General features: G+C 40.6%; 2 protein-coding genes across 4 annotated transcripts in view; one reads left to right on the top strand and one right to left on the bottom strand.

Moving 5' to 3' along the window:
* Nucleotides 1-21631, top strand: part of Ptpn2 (protein tyrosine phosphatase, non-receptor type 2) — a 64722-nt gene that overhangs the window by 19184 nt on the left and 23907 nt on the right. For all 3 annotated transcript variants that reach the window (NM_053990.3, NM_001414231.1, XM_087592060.1), the window contains 2 exon segments: nt 14509-14609; nt 21532-21630. In NM_053990.3, coding sequence (NP_446442.1) covers nt 14509-14609; nt 21532-21630 — 200 coding nt within the window.
* The window catches only part of Tmsb10l1 (thymosin, beta 10 like 1), a 98628-nt gene that overhangs the window by 57454 nt on the left and 19543 nt on the right, over nt 1-21631 (bottom strand). The gene's annotated exons all lie outside the window — the stretch shown is intronic.

Genomic DNA, 21631 nt, shown 5'->3' with positions numbered 1-21631 from the left:
TTTATTACATAACTTCTAAAGTATTGGGGCTATATAGATGGCTTAGGAGTTAAGAGCCAAATACTACTCTTGCAGAGAACTTGGGGTCAGTCATCAGTATCCACAGGGTGGCTCACAAAACACCTTCAACTTCAGCAGACATGTGCAACAGACATGTGTGTATATTTACACAGGCACTTGCTCTCTCTCCCTCTCTCCCTCTCTCTCTCTCTCTCTCTCTCTCTCTCTCACACACACACACACACACACACACACACACACACACACACACACACACACACACAGAGCACCAATCTATTGCTGCTTTCTTCCTTTCTCATACTATCCAAGTTGTTTTCCGGCCCATTTAAGTTTGTTATCATCATCCTAACTTTTTATATACCTTTAGGTTCCTTTATACACCTAGATTTTTCTTATAGCCTATTTTCCTACAAATTATTCATTTCAGTAAGACTGAATTACTTAGCATTCTCCCATTATGACTAGTTCTAACATACTAGTTCAAATATGGTGCTCCCTCACTGAAGTATCACTCCTCTCTTTAATGACAGTGACAGTCTTCTCCATGAAATGCCAACTTGACAGCCTACTGGCTGATCTTTTCACCATGTAGAGGAAGTTGTGGAAGCAATGTTTTGTGTGTGTGTGTGTGTGTGTGTGTGTGATCTATAATCATAGTCCATTCTGCTACAGAAGAAGAATATTCTCAGTAAGTATGTGTTTAAATGAGTTGATACGTGGAGAGAAAATAACAAAAAGTTAGAGACTTACCTTCTCCCTCCAGTGAAATGACATGGTACTCTTTTAGAGAGAGGGTCTCAGTATGTACTCTTGGCTGGTCTGAACTTTTTGTATAGATCAGGCTGTCCTTGACCTCAGATCAACCTTCTCAGCCTCTCATTTTGCTAGGATTAAAGGTATGCATTACCACACCTGGCAACAAGTCTGTGTTTATGGGCTTTTAAAATTTATTTATTATGTATATCAAGGTTTTGTCTGTCTGTAGTTCTGTACCAAATGTGTACCTGGTATCTGAAGAGGCTAGGAGAATGTGTTGAATTAAAAGATGACTGTGATCTGCCATGAAGGTTCTGGAAACTAAAACTAGAAGACCAGCACATATTCTTATTTATTTATTTATTTATTTATTTATTTATTTATTTATTTATTGGATATTTTATGTACTTACATTTCAAATGTTATCCTTTTTCCTGGTTTTCCCTCCGGAACCCTCCTATCTGATCCCCCCTCCCCCTGCTTCTATGAGGGTGGTCCCCCTCCCACCTCACCGCTCTGTCATTCCCCTACACTGGGGAATCAAGCCTTCACAGGACCAAGGGTGCCTCTTCCTATTGATGTCCAACAAGGCCATCTCTGCCACATATGCGGCTGGAGTCATGGGTCGCTCCATGTGTACTCTTTGTTTGGTGGTTTAGTTTTTGGAAGCTCTGGGGGGGGGGGTCTGGTTGGTTGATATTGTTGTTCTTCCTATGGAGTTGTAAACCCTTTCAGCTACTTCAGTCCTTTCTTTAACTCCTCCATTGGGGTCCCTGTACTCAGTCATGAGCATCTGCTTCTGTATTTGTCAGGCTCTGGCAGAGTGTCTCAGGAGGCAGCTATATCAGGCTCCTGTCAGCAAGCACTTCTTAGCATCCTCAATAGTGTCTGGGTTTGGTGACTGCATGTGGGATGGATCCCCAGGTGGGGCAGTCTTTGGATGGCCTTTCCTTCAGTCTCTGCTCCACACTTTGCCCTTTATTTTCTTTAGACAGGAGCAACTTTGGGTTAAAATTTTGAGAAGGGTGGGTGACCCAATCTCCCAACCAGGGGCCTTGCTTAACCTCTGGATATGGTCTCTACAGATTCTTCCTCCCCTGCTGGGCAATTCTTCCTGCTTCAGCTTCCCAAATGCTGGGGTTACAGTTTTAAGCCACCACAGCTAGCCTTAGCTTTTTGAAAAAAGAAAGTTTCCCTTTCTCAGACCCAAGTTGGCCTTGATCCTCCTTCTTCTGCCTCCAAAGTGCTAAGACCCTGTGGGCTCATGGAGGACACAGTATTACAAAGAAGTTGATTTATCTCTCACCTGTCACTGAATCTCGTGAGGGGCAGAAATTTGAATTTATTTAAGATTGACTTCTCACCTAACCCTCCATAGCCTACGAAGGTATTGCTGATGGAAGTGTATTAAATTTAATTCTGCATTGCCAGAGGTGCTGAAGATTGCCCTTATCTTAGCGAAGTGGAATTGACACAATAGCATACCTATCTTTATGTGTGACTCATCCACCTGTGATGTGTGTCAGGTTTGCAGAATCAACCTCCTTAGGGTTCATGATTAGAAGCTAGGGAAATGAGTAAGCCTCTGCGAGACTGACAGAAGGGAAAACTTGCTCAGCTGCACTCGCGTCATGGTTAAGGACTATACCAAAGACTCAGATTAGTGATGTCATTGATGAGGACTTCAAATGTAAGAAATGAAAAGTAAAAACTTTTCTTGGGGGAGAGACGGCTCAGTGGGTAAGAGTGTATGCTCTTGCAGAGGTCCTGGGCTCAGTTCTCAACACTTACAGGTTGCTTACAGACTGTCTTTAACTCTGGTTCCAGGGGATCAGATGCCCTTTTCTGATATCCATTGGTACCAAGCACACACTTGGCATACGTAACATATAGGCAGAGAAGATAGTCATACACCTAAATATAAGATATGTACATTTATAAAAAGGTTTTTTCTAAATTATATTTAAAAAGAGAAGATGGGAGGTTTGCACCAAGTTTGTACCAAGTTTGATATAGTAGGCAAAATATATAGAAACTCTGTATCTAACAATTACAGAGACATGTTCTAGGACTAATCTAAATTTGGTTATAGGATAATAACCAGAAAAATGCATATTTAACTTTTCCTTATCAAAATGAAACTTTAAAAATACAGATGACATTTTAGTTTGATGCTTTAATTTCTCAGTCATGGGCTGGAGAGATGGCTCAGTGGTGAAGAGCACTGACTGCTCTTCCAGAGGTCCTGAGTTCAAATCCCAGCAACCACATGGTGGCTCACAACCATCTGTAACGGGATCTGATGCCCTCTTCTGGTGTGTCTGAAGACAGCTACAGTGTACTTATATATAATAAATAAATAAATCTTAAAAAAATGTTGTCAGTAATGAAAATTATTTAAAAGCTTTTCATTAACTGTTAGAGGACTTGAGTATTTCTGTCTTCAGTTTTTAAAACTTGTTTTTAATATTCATTTTTAATCAAAGTTGAATCAAAGCTGTTTGTCTTTTTAATAATTCATTTCTGTAAGCCATCAGCTGAACTGGAGTAGATTCAAAGCATAAAAGAACCAGAACTCAGTGAAGACACTAGAGTTTATTATGCAGAGAAAGAAATGACCTTAACAGAGCAGTATATAGCTTATTTTAACTCTTGAACGTATTTATATAGGAATGAAACTATTCTGTATTAAGTCCAAATCAAGGAATTAGGTTCATGAGTAAACAGGATAACATTGGATTCTAGTTTTATAGACAGTGAACTGTTAACCACTACATTCATTGTTGTGTTATTCATACAGAGTGTAGATTCTTTGCAGGTTCTTCCTAGAGAACATTTCTGAGTATGTGGAAAGCTTCACTAGAGATCTGGAAACAGTTGATTTATACTCTTTGTGTTTTTTGGGGATTGAAGCGAGGACTTGGTGCATGCTTGGCAGGTTACATCTCTATCCCTTTTGTACTGTTTCTCTTTTGAGACAGCATTCTGCTAAGTTGCACAGGCTGGCCCTTGAACCAGCATGTAAGCCTAGGCAAGAAACCAGTCTTAAACTTTAGATACTCTTGCCTCGGCCTCCGAACTGACTGGAAGTACAGGTCTACCTCATTGTATCTCACCATTATTTGTCCATTTGTCCCCTCCTCTCCCCCTCCATCTCTTGATTCCTTATCAAGTGCAGCCTTCCTCCTTACCCTTTCCAGACTGAAGTTTCCATCCCCCAGTAAGGAGTTGTTTGGGTTATGTTTTGTTTGTTTTTGGGTGCCAGAAGTCATGCTGGGCTGAGGACTTCTGGGTTGGTTTCATTTCCTAGCTGTTGTGAATGGTTCATAATAGTATATACATGGATGTGCAACTGTCTGTAGCATGTTGACATAGATTTCTTTGCCCAAGCTTTTGAAAAATTGTGGGGTCTTTTTGTTCTTTTGTTGTTTGTTAACTATTTAATTAAGATTTTATATATTAGCTTCCATTTTTCATTCATTCATAGCTAGGGTGTTCCAGTTTTCTTTTGCTATTTATGGATAATAGAATAACAAAGGGAGTATTGAAAACACCATTACACTGCCCTGTTACATGCCTTTAATCCCATTACTCAGGCAGAGGTAAGTGGATCTTTTGAGTTCAAGGTTCTGTGAGTTAAAGGCTAGCCTGTTCTACATAGCAGGTTCCAAGACAGCCAGAGATACACAACAAAGAGATCTTGTCTCAAAAACCAACCAACCAAAACACTTCCCTCTACTTACTCTTCTCAGTCACTGACTAATTCAGTGTGACTGCCCTTGGGGTTGTTTAAAAGGCATGGAAAGGTGATAATGTCCCTAAAGGAAAGACCTTGTGTAACAAGTGAGCTAGAGTGAGCCCTATACTGTTAGAGTAGACTTGCTGTATGTGAAGACCTGGTTTTCACTGAGTACTGATATGTAGAAAAGGCTGGGAATATATAGCTTAGAAATAGAGTGCTTGCCCAGTTATAAAGATAGGTTTGAATTTGACAGCCATATCCATATGTTGATTAGCCTTCTTTAATGAGACATTCTTTTAACATTTTTACTTGTATGTGCATGCATCTGTGTTGGGGTGGGTAGGCATGAACATGTATGGACACTTGTCTTTGGAGCTCAGAGTGTTGCTGCACCTGAGACTAGAGTTGTAGGCTGTTGTGCGCTACCCATTGTGGATACTGGGAACCAAACTCATGTCCTCTGCAAGAGGACATGCCCTTAACCACTGAGCCATGTCTTCAACCTCACTGAGAAGTGTTAAGAGCAATGTTGGCACCAGGCATACTTAGCTTTAATTGTTCAAGTTCATTCTTTACTACAAGGAAATAGGGCTCCTTGGATGAAATGCTGATCTCTGGGGCTGGAACAACGTGTAATCCCTTAGACAGGTACAGTAACAAAAGCTTGTGTTCCTAGCACTCAGGAGTCAAAAGCAGGACAATTGTGAGCTGAAGGGCAGCTTGAACAACACTGCTAGGCTCTGTTTCACAAAGGGGCTCAAAAAGGGCCTGGATATGATGGCACATGCCTTTAATCACAGCACTCAGGACACAGACAGGCAGATCTCAGAGCTAGCCAGAGCTACAAAGTAGGTCCCTGTCTTAAAATAAAACAAAACAAAACAAATAAAAGGAAGAAAGAAGGGAGAGTTTAGAATGTCTCAAATTTCTGTAAAGTACAGACATGACTTAAACAAGTAAAAACTGATAGGAGTATGTCATGAAGATACCTAAGCCAGTCTGATAGCCACTGGCCAACTTCAGAATAATTTGAACATTTACATAATGATTTTATTACCTATTAAATAAATAAGTACTTAAATGCAAGGAAGAGATAGTAATTGTCCAGAAGAAATGAACGGGAGAAAATTCAGGATCTAAGGCTGTTGAAGATGTCTTAAGAAGAGACCAAAAGCATAAATTATATATAGTTTTTAGAAATTGTAATAGGTGTGTGTGTCTGTCTGTCTGTCTTTGCTACTTACAACCTCTAGTACTTGCGAGACCAGGACAGGAGAATGCTCTGAGTTCTCTATTCATCTGGGCTTCAGAGAGAAAGACCTTGTTCAGAAAAATAAGACTAGTTATTGAATGGTACTGCTTGCCTTCAATCCAACACTTGGGCGGCTAAGGCAGGGGATGCTATGAGTTCATAGCCAACCTGATTACATAGGGAGTTCCAGACAAGTTACAAATACATAGTGAGACCTCCTCTCAAAATAAAAAGGAGTAAGTGGACATTTAAAAGTCTTGGAGAATGAGATGAATACAGATTGACTAGGGATATATTTGAAATAGACTGACTAGAAAGTTGACAGAAGGTATGAATACATAAGGCAGATAAATATGAACAAGAAAAACACCATTAACTATTAGAAATACTTGTACATACCTACTAAACAGAGGACATACTACCCCAGGATTACAGAGAACCTTGATCTCCTAAGTGGCTGATAGGAATGGTATAGCTATACCCTCTGAACCCCCCTCCTCCCCCCAGTCAGGTTTTCTCTTTGTAGGCTAGGCTGGCCTTGAACTCAGAGGTCTGCCTGCCTCTGTCTTCCAAATGCTAGGATTAAAGGCATATGGCACCATACCCAATGATACGAGTATTCTTCACACACCTGAATTTATACTTCTGTGACCTAGCAGTTAGATTTTTTTTAGCATTTATCTCAGAGAAATGAAAACCCTATTCATGCACAGATGTGTAAATGAATATTCATAATGGCTTTATTTGTAATGAGTTCAAATTGGGAACAACTCAAATGTCTTTCAGTAATAGGTGATTAGTAAGTTTATATTGTTGGATATTGCTAACCAATAAAAAGGAACAAACCATACACACACACACACACACACACACACACACACACACACACACACAATGGGTAGATTTCAGAGAATTCAGATTGAGAGTAAAAAAAAAATCCAGTGTCAAGAGATTACATACATTTATTTTTAAATATAATTTTAAAAATTTTATTATTGCCTGTGGGTATATATGTCACAGCACAAGAGTGTGTTGTTGTAAAAAAAAAAAGTATGGCTGTCTTTTACCTCACTTGGTTCAGCACCGCGGTGCCCCAAGATATCTGCTGGATATCTTAATTCTCAGTCAGCAAAGCGTCTCACCTGCTCTGCTCCATCCCCTATCACACTGCCAAAGGCCTCTCTCTGAGCCATCAGCAATCTCTCTACCTACCTAGTTCCCAAGGCAGGTCTCCATGCCAGAAACACACATCCCAACTCGGTGGTGGCCCAGACCAGCCACCCCACACTCCCTTACACTTAAGTCTACACATGAAAGAACACACAACACAATAACTTTTGACCCAATTGATAAGATATAATTGCTCACATAAACATACAAAGCCCAGTGCACATTCATCTATTGAAAACATTTGTAACAACCTGTAAAGGAACAGCGTGGAATCTTAACGTCACCGCCATATTGTCCTGCCACGGCTTCTCTCCCTCTCCCTCCTGTCTCTTCCTCTTTCCGTTCCAGCCTCCTCCTCTTCCTTCAAACTTTTCTCCCGCCCATCCTTCCTTGTCCAATGACAGGCCTCCTTCTATCTTGTACCTGCCTCACCTGTGACATCATCCCACAAGGGCAGACATCAAAGGACAATTTCTGGGATTTGGTTCTACAAACTTAGGCTGTTAGGCTTCCATGGTGAGCACTTTAAATAGTAGCTATTTTACTAGCCCCTTTGTAACTTATTTTCAAGGCAGGGTTTCTCTGTGTAGACCTAAAATTCAACTCTGTAGACCTGACTGGCATCAAATTCAGAGATCTACCTGTTTCTGCCTCTGCAGTGCTGGCAGCGCCTTCGTCCAGTTGACTTTTTGTTTTTCTTCTAAGTGCTTGATTGTCCTAGAACTTGCTGTGTGGACCACCAGCCTCTCCTTAGACTCATAGACATTGACCTGCCTCTGCCTCAAGTGCTAGGACTAAAGGTGTGTGCCTTTCAGTAGCGGAGACTGTGTTTAGTAATGGAGTTAGAGATGGGGTGAGAGAAATGTGAAATAGCACACAGTACCTTCTGTGATGTAATAGTTTTATACTACATACATAGTTACATGCATATATGAAGAATTATACACACGTAAATGAATGCCTGTAATGTTGTTGTAAAAATATAATAATAAAAAAGAGTAGTTGTCGTTTACCCCGCTAGGTCCGCACCGCGGTGTCCCAAGATATCTGCTAGATATCTTGGCGGACACACATCTCAGCCACACACTTTCTTACACTCAAACCCTCACATAAAAGAACATACAACACAATAATCCTTAACCCAATTGGTAAGATATAATTGCCCATTTAAACATACAAAGCCCGGTACCATCCATCCCTTGAGAACATTAATAACCTGTAAATACACAGAGCAGAATCTTAACATCACCCGCCATGGCTTCTCACCGTCTCCTCTTCCTGTCTTTCCTTTCTGTTCTAGTCTCCTCCTCTTCCTTCAAACTTCTCTCCCGCCCATCCTTCTTTCTCCTCCAATGACAGGCCTCCTTCTATCCTATACCTGCCCCTTACCTGTACTTTACAAATTCAATGGCAAGGTTCTGGTGAAGTCAACTGATTCCTGAATACATGACTAGGCTGCTGTCCTAGGGGCAGTGGAATTAGCATCAAAATACAGATAACTTCCTGACAAACCACAACACTGTAAAAATGCGAGAATTACAGTAAAGTGTAAATTGGACCAATATCATGTTAATAGTTTATTAAAGTTGGTCCTGGGTAGCCAGGACGAAAGGTGGGACTTAGTGGTGACTAACGGTCCTGGACTACCGCAAGCTTCATTTTAAAGGCAAATCATAATGGGTTGGGGGCCTGAGGGAATGTTTCCTCCTTGCTGACTAAGTGACCTAGAATCTTGTCCTAAGGTAGAATTTTGAGCAGGCCCCTGTAGAAGCTACATTTCATTGTCTGGGAAGCTCTGCTGTAGAACTTGTACTGGATGGTGCAGCTGAAGTGCTCATGGAGAGTGCTCTGAGTGGGGAGAGCATGGCCTGTCCTTCAGAGCTACCTGTATTCAGAATTTGGGGGAATTAAAAATGAAGGTGAATGAAGTGGAATTTCAAATTACTCAAAGACTTAGATAAAATAGGAATGTCAAAGATTTTGTACTTGTCATTGGAATGTTAAGGGTGATTCTTTGGTAAAAATAATAAAGACCGAGCAGTCATTTCACTCCATCTTTTCCTTCTCGTGCTCTCTTTTCTTTTGCAGCAGTCTGCTTAACATAGGGTGTGATTGCAAGCATGTGGCTTCTGGAAGAGGAACATAGTACTAAACTGAAATTGGATGTGATTCTTCTGTTTAACACAAACATGTAGGCTATTTTATTTGTGGGTTTAAGATAGTCTAACATTGGTCAGGAGTTGCTGAGGCTGGGATGACTTTGAACTTGTGGTATTCTTGCTGGGATGACAGGCCTATCTGTCATCATCCGGGTTAGGAGGGACTAGGGAGTTAATGCCTAGTCGTCTGGTGTTCCTGGCCAGCACTCTGTCTGTTTAGCTACATCCCAAGCACTAGTACTCTAGTCAAAATAATGGAATTGCCTTATTCATGGGCCCTGGTGAAGTCATAATCCTCCCTAAACAATACATAGAAATAGGGTGCCAATGATTGAACATGACCTTAAGGAAACTCTGTCTAGGCCTTTCTTCTCTTCTTCTAAGTCGATCACACAAATGATTGGAATTGTCCAATTGCTGTCTGTAGCAGCGAACTGTTTTGTGTGATTGAAATCCTTTAGTTCAAATCCCTCTAGTCTGAAAAGAATGATGACATTACTTCCCAATATCAGCAAAATGGACATGATAGTGTACCATCTACTTTATAAAGTTATGAGGATTGAGGTGGTGACAGCCTAGTAAGATGTGACAGTGTCTGGCATGTCATAATCACTAACAGTGCATTTTGGTAGTTCAAATCGGTTGTATGGTCAGTGAGAAGCGATTTATAAGTGTGTTGGTTTTTTTTATAAGTAAACAGTTGAAATGTTCAGACTTCCGTGCTAGATTTATATTTCGTCTCTATTAAAATGATAGTGGTTATGGTACTTAGATTTAGCTCTGTCTTTTCATAAGACTCCTTGCTCAGTTTATGAAAAAAATTATATTTTATATCAGTTTTTCAAGTTGAATAGTGTTGACATAACTATAAGATGTGCTGAGTTCTTATTAGGGAAGTACCCCAAGTAGAGATTAGGAAAATGTAAGGAGAAAAAATAACTAATAATACTGTATCAGTAGAATTGTCCTGACTTTGCTCAGCTTGTGAGTTTGTAATGGGTTTCTGCCATGATGAACATGAACTTCCCCTCTATTTGACATGTGACACTCTCCAGCAGCAGAGGCATTTGGATAGTGATGAATTGGGTGAACACTACAGAGTTCTTTTTCAGTTGGTTGTGAATGCCAAAAGAGGAAGTTTCTGTGTACGTCAGCCACAGGCTGAGCGAGTCATTTCTTGAGAGCTGAAATAATTTCTCAGAAGATACTGAGGGTAGGAGGCAAAGAGACTTCATCAGAAATGGGTGGGCTTCATTTTTATCCAATTTTTAAGTTACAGTACTGTTAGATATTGAATTTTATGATTCACTAATTCAGTCAGTGATAACAGTTAAGAACAAATAATATCCTACAGAATAATAAAACGTGTTCCTTCCTCACGGTGCTGCTGCTGGTACTGTTCTCAGTGGAGACGTGTGAGAGCCTGCGAAGTGTGGTTCCTTCTCTTTCCTCTATTGTTTAAAAGATGGGTGGGCAAGGGGCAGAGAGACAGAGACAGGGGCAGAGATGTGTGCATGAACTGTAGCCATAGAATGTTGAGCAAGACTGTGGACTTCCCAACTCATGTGCCATTTTGGTGATCTCACTTTAGAGAGTCTGGAGAAAAAAAACGGAAGAGGAGAAAGCATGTGATTTTTTTTTTTTTTTTCTAACTGTGAAGTCAAATGTTTCCGTGTTAGAAATAAACAATTCAGGACGCCAAAGAGCAGGTAAGGGCTCTTGGTGCCCTTTTAAAAGGTCTCAAGTTCCCTGCATCTGGCAGATTAAAGCTCCAGATACTTTAGTTCCAGGAATCTGAAGCCCTCTTTTGGCCTTTAAAAGCACCCACATACTCATACATGATTCACACCCCCACATACATACATGTAATGAAAAAATAAATCTTTAGTGTTAGCCGGTCCCAAATCTGTAAACTGTTTTAATATTTTTTAAAGATTTAAATTTAAATTAAATATTAAAACAGTTCACAGATTTGGAACTGGCTAACACTACTGGGTCAGGGAAAAGAAGCAGTTAACCCCCAGGTTGTCGGGGAACCTGCATGTTTATTCAGACTGAGCATGTGTAAGCGATTCCTGGTAAGTGAAAAGGCAGGGTCCTTTGTCTTTGTTGTTTGGAAATTGTAAAGTCACAGTTTCTCAAGGTTTTGATGGCAGTTTCACTTCCTGAAATGCATGTATGTGTGTTCTTTGTTAGATATTTCAAGGTGGTGTATTTTAGTTAACACCCAGAGCTCTCTGTTTTCTTTTTAGAACTTTTCTTTTATTCTTTTGAATAAAAAAGTTAATGTGTCTACATGTATGTGTGTGTGTGTATGTATGTATGTATGTATGCATGCATGCATGCATGCATGCATAAAGACCATGCAAAAAGATGGTCTGTGTCTGCCTCTGGAGAGCTGAAGTTAAAGGTGTGCCACATGGTCTGCTCTCACCGTTGTTTTCTTTTCTTTTCTTTTTTTCTTTTTTCTTTTTTTTCGGAGCTGGGGACCGAACCCAGGGCCTTGCGCTTACTAGGCAAGCGCTCTACCACTGAGCTAAATCCCCAACCCATAGAGCTGTGGATCTGAGAGGTTGGTTTCCTGATGAGAAAATACAGATTCAGTCATCAGCTGTGCTTAATTCTAAAAAGCTATTACATTTTATAAGGATTACTATTTTCTATTTTCATCTGCTAACAACAATTTAAAACTTGTTTTTTAAACCCTAGAGAATATAGTTTTCCTGTGCTGATTGGATAAATTATTATTAGACAGTGAAACAAAGCCCTGTAGTTGCATTGGACCTTGGGCGACTTTCACATAGTATCCAGTGCCTGCTGTGCTTCTAGTCATTGGGTGTGATTACTGTAAAGTTTTAGGTTAAAGACTGAAAGGAAATATCTGAATTCCAGGAACAGGGAACACACTTAAGCTGCTAAGCTTTTTTGTAGTTCTAGCTTCTACACCGTGCCTTGGTCTGGGAAAACATTATGCAGACGAACTGAATTCCTAGCACAGTGTGCCTGTGCGTGTGCCTGTGCCTGTGCGTGCGTGTGCGTGTGACTTTGGGTTTGTATTCTTCTGTGGTTGCAGCATGAGGGAATGCACCCCTTTGCAGGATACTGTAGAGGGATCTACATTTTGGTGGTTGTATTGCTTTCTCTGAGAGCTTGCATTCTTCTGTTAGCATGTTATCCAGGAGACATAATGGTCTTTATTTTGTTAAGTAGGAAGCTGTCCAGTATCTTGTACAGTGTATCAATTATAAGATGATTAAACTGTTAACAGAACAACAACAACAAAAAAGTTTTTAAAAAGTGCTTACTGGGGGTTGGGGATTTAGCTCAGCAGTAGAGCGCTTGCCTAGCAAGTGCAAGGCCCGGGGTTCAGTCCCCAGCTCCAGAAAAAAAGAAAAAAAAAGAAAAAAAAAAGTGCTTACTGACGTCATCTTTCCCTGAAGACTAGTGTATGTGATTTACTATAGCAAGATCGTATTACTATTTACTATAGCAAGATTGTTGGCAAGTGACATATAATATTTACAGAGGTCATTTGTTCATTCTAATAGGAACATCTGAGATATATTCATTTGGAAACTAAAGCCATTTAACAGTTATAGTATGAAGAAATAGTGTCTTTGGGTCTTACTGCTGTGAAGAGACACCATGGCTATGGCAACTCTTTTCTAGTTGGCCTCTTTTCTTTTTTCATTTTATGTGAGTACACTGTTGTGTCTTCAACACAGCAGAAGAGGGCATCAGATCCCATTACAGATGGTTGTGAGCCGCCATGTGGTTGCTGGGAATTGAACTCAGGACCTCTGGGAGAGCAGTCAGCACTCTTAACCTCTGAGCCATCTGTCCAGCCTGACTATGGCAACTCTTGTGATGGAAATATTTAATTAGGGCTGACTTACAGTTCAGAGGTTTAGCCCAAGCAGAATGAGACTGTGTGTCCCTTCCTCCAACAAGGCCACACCTACTACATCCTTCTACTAGGGCCACTCCCTATAGATCTAGGAGGGGCCGAGTACCTTCAAACTATCTTAAATAGTTTAGACAGTTTGGGGTTTTGTTTTGTTACAGTCGTTTTTATGGATTTTGGTTTAAAAATGATAGCCTGAGGGGTTGGGGATTTAGCTCTGTGGTAGAGCGCTTGCCTAGGAAGCGCAAGGCCCTGGGTTCGGTCCCCAGCTCTGGAAAAAAAAGAACCAAAAAAAAAAAAAAAATGATAGCCTGACAGCTAGGTAAAGTAACACCTGCCTTTAATCCCAGCATTCCAGGAGGCAGAGTCAGGTAGATCTATGAGTTTGAGGCTAGCCTGGTCTACCACAAAAAGGTGTGGGATGGAGGAGAAAGAAAAAAAAAAGGAGGATAGAAATAGGGGTAGCCAAGCTGTGAGAGGTATTCGTAAAGGATTAGGATTTTAAGATCATTCTTTGCTGCATATCCAGTTGATTGAGGGCCAGCCTGGGCTACATGAGACCCTAGCTTAAAGAAGAAAAAGCCAAGAGACAGTGGAAAGAGAGTAATATTCAGGGCAGATTTCTTTGAGGGGAGTAGTTTATCACAGAATATATTCTCTGAAGTTAAACATCATACATTCAGTTTGTAACTTAGTTTATGCTTGTGTTGTTTTTATGTTTAAGATTCTAAATTTAAGTTAGAGTAACTGCTTACATGATAGTGCTTACATGCTCCTCAGTTTTTCTTCCTCCCTCATCTAAATGATACAAGGTCAAGTGTTGGGGTTTTTTTGTTTTTTTGTTTTTTTGTTTGTTTGTTTTTGTTTTCTGGAGCGCTCTACCACTGAGCTAAATCCCCAACCCCTAAGTGTTGCATTTTAGACATTGAAATTAGAATAATTCTAAATCTGAAAATTTTATTTTTAAAATATTGAAATGTGTCTAACCTGTTAGTAGTCTTAAGTAATGAAGTGTTTCCAGTACTCTTATAAAGAATACAGTTTGGATGATCCAGTTACTTTAACTTTTCTTTGTTAAGAATTATTTAAATACAATTGTATTCATGCTACCAAGAAATGAAGGGTCTGTTCTCAGTTTGAGCCCAGTTACGGTTTTGCACATAGATCTCAGTTCCTAGGCACTGAGGATTGAGATGACTTTCGCTTCCAGGAAGGTAAGTGTCTTCGTCACTTGACGGCACATGCTGGACAGTTTTTCATGTTACCGTAGATGATGGAGTGCAAACAGTAGCACTTCTTTCCAACACCCAGTAACAAGGTTATATTCTCACTTCCTTATTTAAAAAAAAAGAAATCGATAACTAAGGATATGTGTCAGTTCTCCTTTGGTGTTAATTTGTTTTATTTCTTCTGTCAGTTCTAATTACCTTAGAATATTAGCATCAAATAAAAAGTAATGGAGAGGTTGAAATGACAGTTACGATTTATCATTCTCTACTTTCAGATGATCACAGTCGTGTTAAACTGCAGAGTGCTGAAAATGATTATATTAATGCCAGCTTAGTTGACATAGAAGAGGCACAAAGAAGTTACATCTTAACACAGGCAAGTACTGTGGTGCTGAGCAGATGCCTGGAAAGTGGAGTTTGCCTGCTGTGCTTGAAACATATCTAAAAGTGTATTTTGAAATTTGCAAATTACATGCTATCTTTTAGTTTTCTGATTCTGAAATCAGTTGTAAATGTCATAGCTTCTAGACTCTGAATATATTGATGAAAAGTAAAATTGTTTCTAATGTTACTATTTCTTTTTTATTGGATTTTTTACATTTACATTTCAAATGTTATCCCCTTTCCCGGTTTCATGTCCATAAACTCCCTTTCCTCCATCCCCCTGCTTCCATGAGGGTGTTCCCCCAACCAACCACCCACCCCTTCCCTGACATTCCCCTATTCTGGGGCATTGAGCCTTGGCAGAACCAAGGGCTTCTCCTTCCATCGATGCCCAGCAAGGCCACCCTCTCTGCTACATATGCAGCTGGAGACCTGGGTCTGTCCATGTGTACTCTTTGGTTTAGTCCCTGGGAGATTTGGTTGATTGGTATTGTATTAATGGGGTTATAAACCCCTTCAGCTTCTTCAATTCTTTCTCTAACTCCTCTAATGGGGAGCCCATTCTCAGTTCAATGGTTGGCTGTGAGCATCCGCCTCTATATTTGTCATGCTCTTGCAGAGCCTCTCAGGAGACAACTATATCAGGCTCCTGTCAACTTGCACTTCTTGGCATCTGAATATTGTCTGGGTTTGGTGGCTGTATATGGGATGGATCCCTAGGTGGGGCAGTCTCTGGATGGCCTTTTCTTCAGTCTCTGCTCCACTCTTTGTCTCTGTATTTCTTTCTGTGAATATTTTTGTCCCCCCCCCCTTTTTTTGGTTCTTTTTTTCGGAGCTGGGGACCGAACCCAGGGCCTTGCGCTTCCTAGGCAAGCGCTCTACCACTGAGCTAAATCCCCAACCCCTTGTTCCCCCTGCTAAGAAGGACTGAAGCATCTGCACTTTGGTCATCCTTCTTCTTTAGCTTCATATGGTCTGTGGATTGTATCTTGGGTAATCCGAGCTTTGGGGCTAATACCCACTTATCAGTGAGTGCATACTATGTGTGTTTTTTGTGTTTGGGTTACCTCACTCAGGATGATATTTTCTATTTCTATCCATTTGCCTATGAATTTCATGAAATCATTGTTTTTAATAGCTGAGTAGTACTCCATTGTGTAAATGTACATTTTGTGTATTCATTCTTCAGTTGAGGGACATCTGGGTTCTTTCCAGCTTCTAGAAATAAATAAATAAAGCTGTTATGAACATAGTGGAGCATCTGTCTTTATTATATGTTGGAGCATCCTGGTATATGCCTAGGAGAGGTATAGCTGGATCCTCAAGTAGTTCAATGTCCAATTTTCTGAGGAACTTCCAGACTGATTTCCAAGAGTGGTTGTACCATCTTGCAATCCCACCAACAATGGAGGAGTGTTCCCTTTTCTCTACATCCTCGCCAGCATCTGCTGTCACCTGAGTTTTGATCTTAGCCATTATGACTGGTGTGAGGTGAAATCTCAGGGTTGTTTTCAATGGAGGAAATTCTTTTGAAATGGCTTGGGGTATCTCTTCCCCTAACTTGTGATGAAGAACTAGGGAGGCCCCGAATGCTCTTTTCTATCCTTCTCTGTTCTGTGAATATTACTTTGAGAGAGTACAGCCATGTAGGCTGAGGATAGGGTCTGACCGTCTGCAGAGCCTAGACATCTGCACACTGCTGCGCGCCTGCCTTTTCTAACCTTCCGCAGCGGCTCCTCATGCCGGCCTTCACAGTGCACGAGCTGTGTTTCAGTCTGAGATCATCAGAGCTTAGACGGCAACAAGCACTGTCATTTTTCCCAGTCAAAAAATGTCCAGAGGTATAACCTATAATATCTGAGAGTTTTAAATTGTATTTTATTATTATGTGTCTCTGTGTATATGTATATATGTACATGTGCACAGGGTGTCCATGGAGGCCAAAAGAAGTGGCCCTTAGAACTGGGATCATAGGTTGTTGTGAGTTTTACAACTGAACTCTGGTCCTCTGGAAGAGAAGCAATTGTCCTTAACTGTTGTAGCACCATGTTTGAGGTTTTAAAAAGCCAAGAGATTAATGTAATCTGCTGTTTGAAAGACAGAGAAAAGTGTGAAGTAATTTTTTTTAAAGTTCAGACTAATGTACCTGTGAGCTATTGCAATTTTCTCTGCTAGAGAAATAGAAGGTTTCACTTGAAGTTCCCTATGACTAAAAGGAAGGAGAAACAGTCTTGTGTAAACGTTGTTAAGGATATTAATTCACAATTCATAGAACAAAAGAAACCTCGAGAATACACATTTGAAAAGATGCTATGTTCATCTGTAGCATAGATTTTAGAGTGGGTCCAGGCACTGAGCAAGCCTCCATGGAGGATGCAGCAGCCTTCCCTCAGGTCTCCTCTCATCCCACCCTCAGATCTTGTCCTGCCCCTGCCTCCCAACCTTCCTTCTCCTAAGGTCACAGTTTACACCTAGGAGTGGGGAGTATTTAGGAGTCCTCCTTACTCCTTTGCTCATCCACAGAAGAGTGATGAGTTGCTTCCTGCTGGCACCCCCTTGAGGTGCCACAGAACTCGCAGGAATAACCGTACCCTGCCTGCCACTGTGGGATTGCTAGTGTTCATGCCAGTAGGTGCAGCTTATGAAACAGGTTTGCCCGCACTGGTACTGTAGCTAAACATCCAGAAGATGGAGAAGTAACTCAGCTGCACTGAGGCTAGTGTGAGGACAGACAGTTCTAGTTCTTTGCTGGGTGTCTGGGCTGGCTAAGAATAATAAGCTGAAAGTTCCTGGACTCGTGTTCCTCCGTCTATGGTCACAAGTTTAATAGCCTCATTGTTTATAATTTGAATCCCTTGAAGTCTCTTTAACTTGGACCCAGTATGTTTTTCTTCATGAAGTGAATTGAAAATAAACAACTAAATAAAGTATATAATACTCAGTGGTTATAATGTGTTTGAGAAACTGACCTGAGAATCCACATGAAAGGGTTGACGTGGGTTGAATGAATTAATCATACACATACCTTTTAGTAGCAATCTTTAATGGGGATAGGGAGTGTAAACTTTAATTTGCTGTTATATAGTGAGTGACGTTTATCTTATATATAGTTGTAATCATTTAGGATTTTTTTTAAAAAGATCAATATTCAGAGCTAAAAAAGTACTTTCTACTGAGAATGAGCATGAGAGTGTGGAAAAGCATTTTTTTTTTTTTTTGTTCTTTTTTTCCGGAGCTGGGGACTGAACCCAGGGCTTTGCGCTTCCTAGGCAAGCACTCTACCACTGAGCTAAATCCCCAACCCCAAAAAAGCATGTTTTTAAGTTAGGCTCTCATTGCTGTGACAAATACCTGAAGGGAAATTGAAGAGGAAAATTCATTTATTTTGGCCTCTAATTTCCAGAGATTTAGTTTGAGATCAGCTTTAAGGCTAAGGTGAGGCATCATATTGTAGCAGCCAAGACACAGAAAAAGAGCTATGTGACAAGGGCATTCCCTAGTGACCTGCTTCCTCATGCTAGTCACTGCCTCCTAGTGCTGGCACACTAACCTATGAACAGATTAAGCTTTGATTAGGCCAGAGCCCTCCCAAGCATCCATCAGATTACGTCAGGCCTGTAACACTTGAGCCCAAGGGGGGAACATCTTACAGCTAGACCAGGACAGATGGCTGCTTACTCCTAATACAGCTCTTCCTTCTGCCATTTCCCTCTGTATCACTGCTTCATTCTTTTTCTTAGTCCCTAAGGCAGGTCTTTCTTATGATTCTCTTAGCTGTCCCCAATTCTCCACTTCAATGTTGGGGACCATGTTTTGTTACTGTGTTTGCTTTTGGTAGGGTAGAATCTAAGGAACCTCACACACATGGAGGTGAGGTCTGTTAGGTCTGAAGTGTGTCCCCTGCCTGAGACCTTAGCTCGCAACTTCTGTAACCTAAAGTGCGCTCTGCTCTAACAGAATCTGCAAAAATCCCGCTGATAACACTAAAACTACCCTTTGTTCATCCAAAGACTGAGAACTACTTTGGCAGCCACTGCTTAAATAAAACAGGTTTCTTTAGCAAAACAAAACAAAAAAACCATACCTGGTAATCGGTAATACATGCTTGTAATCCCAGGCAGAGAAGGAGCAGAAGTTTAAGGCCAGTCTCAATTCATGGGGGCCTATTTCACAGTAATTATGTAGACAAACACCCTACTACTATGAACATTCACATTCTTTTAAAAAGAGTTAACTGTTTTGTGGGCTGGCAAGATGAGTCAGCAAGTAAAGGTGCTTTTTGCCAAGCCTGACGACCTGAATTTAGTCCCTGGAACCCATGCGGTATAGTGAACCAATTCTTCCAAGTTGTTCTCTGACTTGCTGCACTCTCTAACGTGTAGCACACACATCCACATGCACACTCCCTAGTACACACACAAAAGAAATAAACATAATAAAAGGCAGCTTTGTAACATCTCCCTACTTTGCATGTTTTGTATAATTTAACCTTTTAACAGCCTCTCTGTTAAATGTTATTACTATCTTATGTTTCAGAGGAAGAATGTAATTAAGTCATACAGTCATAACAGTGGGTAAGATGAAGCCAAAATTTGAAGCTACAGTTCCTTCTCTACTGTGTTCTTGGTTTTTTTTAAAAAAAACAGGTTTCATCGTGTAGGCCTGAGAAGCCTTGGACTAATAATACTAAGATTAAAGGCACCACCACACCTGCTCCTTCTCTGTTTTCTTATAGGTGTTGCACGGCCTTGTATAAATGATTTATCTCCCCAAGCATTTATATTCGTACTATCTGTTCTGTCTGTCCATCTGTCACCTAGAAAGTGGTGTTTCATGAAAGCTCATTGCTTAATTAAGGTTACTATGGTGATGAAACACCACGCCAGAAGTTATTTGGGGAGGAGAGGGCTTGTTTTCACTCACACTTCCATATAACAGTTCATTATCAAAAATAATGAGAGCTCGGAACTCATGTGAGGCAGGAGTTGATACAGAGGCCATGTTGGGGTGCTGCTTACTGGCTGCTCCTCATGGTTTATGTAGTCTGCTTTCTTATAGAATCCAGGACCACCAGCCCAGGGATGGCACCACCCACAGTGGGCTGGGCCCTCCCCAGTCAATCACTAAGTAAGAAAATACCCTACAGACTTGCCTACAGCCCAATCTTATGGAGTCATTTTTTTGATTGAGGTTCTCTTCTCTCAGATGACTTTAGTTTGTGTTAAGTTAATATAAAACTATCCAGTGCACTCATATAGTACCTAACAACTCAATTATTTATTGTGCCTTTTTTTTTTGTTGTTGTTGTTGCCGCTTTTATTAGAAATAGTAGGGCTAGAGAGGTGGCTCAGTGGTTAAGAGCACTGACTGGTCTTCCAGAGGTCCTGAGTTCAAATCCCAGCAACCACATGGTGCTCACAACCATCTGTAATGAGATCTTGTCTGGTGTGTCTAAAGACAGCTACAGTGTACTTATAATAAATAAATAAATACATAAATTTTTTTTTAAAGAAATAGTAATTATTGGATCAGTGATTTTTGTTGCTTCTGTTTTTCAAGCCATCTCTCCGGGGGGGGGGGGGCATGGTTTTTTTCTTTAAGATGAAAGAAAAAGGCATTTATTTTACTGGGGATTTTCTCTTGTTCGTTTTGGAAGGGAGGATGTGGTTTGTTTTTTCACCTTTCAACTGTGTATTTTATATTGTAAGTAGATAATGTACACTGGATGGAGAGAATAGTATCCTCTAATGTAAGGTTGTCATATCCCACATTACTAGTCTTTTTTTTTAAAAACAGGTTAACCTTAGAGCTTATTTATTTAAGCAATATATTTTGAGCAGTATTTAAGTATTGACTGTATACCAAAACTACATCTGCCCTAAAGATGATTTCAGTGTCAGTTGGGTTGTTAGTACAGCTCCGTTCTTCCCGCTCCTGACACTGAAGTCTGCTGCATGCTCTGGGAGTTGGTTACATGCTGCAGTTACTTTAGGAACAGTGGAACTTGGTTCTGTTTCAGCCTTCACTCAGAGTTAGTAAGGAGGAGGTCGGTTTTATAAAGCTCAGTGGTAGAGCATCTGCCTAGCGTGTTTGAGGCCCAGGGTTCTGTCTCCAGCCCTACACAAAGGAGGAAAGGAAGTCACAGTTTGTACATGCTTTTTCATCTCATCTTTTTTTTTTTTAACCCTATCATTAGTGTTCCTAACTACCAAATGTAAAAGTAATTGGAAGTATATATTTGATTTTTCCTTCTCCATTGCGTTTTGTAATATGAACTATTACTCACTTTTAGCTCTGCCAAGTGATCCTAGGCATGACAAACTGATTTGTAGGTACTTTCATGGTTATTTTTCTCTGCAAGTTCTTTTGTGTTGACTTGGGCTTGTTGGTTGGGCATTGATGACACACTTCCCTATTTCACAGGTCTCCTGATGATCTTTGTGACATATCACCTGTCTGTTATGCAAACGGAAAGAGACAGATTTCCTTTTTCTTAATAGCCTTTGTAGCTAGAAAGTGAGCAGCCAGGAGGTGCTGTACTGTAGGCACCTATGGTAATGGCGGCAAGGCCATATGAATAAGACAGTATCAGAAATAGTGAACTAGGCTAGCTCTGTTTGGGACAAAGTCTTACCTGTATTTTATAGTTGGTATTTGAACCTAGTTATCCAACTCTTAACGCTGAAAGATACCAGGTATTCCCATATGCTGCTTTTCCTGCCTAAGTAAATAAAATGTCTTTACACAGAGGTAACTATTACTGAATGCACACTGTATTTAGAATTTCAGTGCATTTGAAATGTTGATTTACTATCAGGACCTAACCCACTGACTATAATAGTGCATTCCAGTAGCATCCTCAAAGCCTTGTCCTTCTCCAGCTCCATCCCTGATGTGCTCTTCTGTCCTTACAGGGCCCACTTCCTAACACGTGCTGCCATTTCTGGCTCATGGTGTGGCAGCAAAAGACCAGAGCAGTTGTCATGCTAAACCGAACTGTAGAGAAAGAATCGG

Source organism: Rattus norvegicus, chromosome 18 (genome assembly GCF_021556685.1).
Source record: "Rattus norvegicus strain SHRSP/BbbUtx chromosome 18, alternate assembly SHRSP_T2T, whole genome shotgun sequence".
Taxonomy (NCBI): Eukaryota; Metazoa; Chordata; class Mammalia; order Rodentia; family Muridae; genus Rattus; species Rattus norvegicus.
The sequence above is the reverse complement of the archived record's forward strand: the minus strand, read 5'-3'. Positions and strand labels throughout refer to the sequence as shown.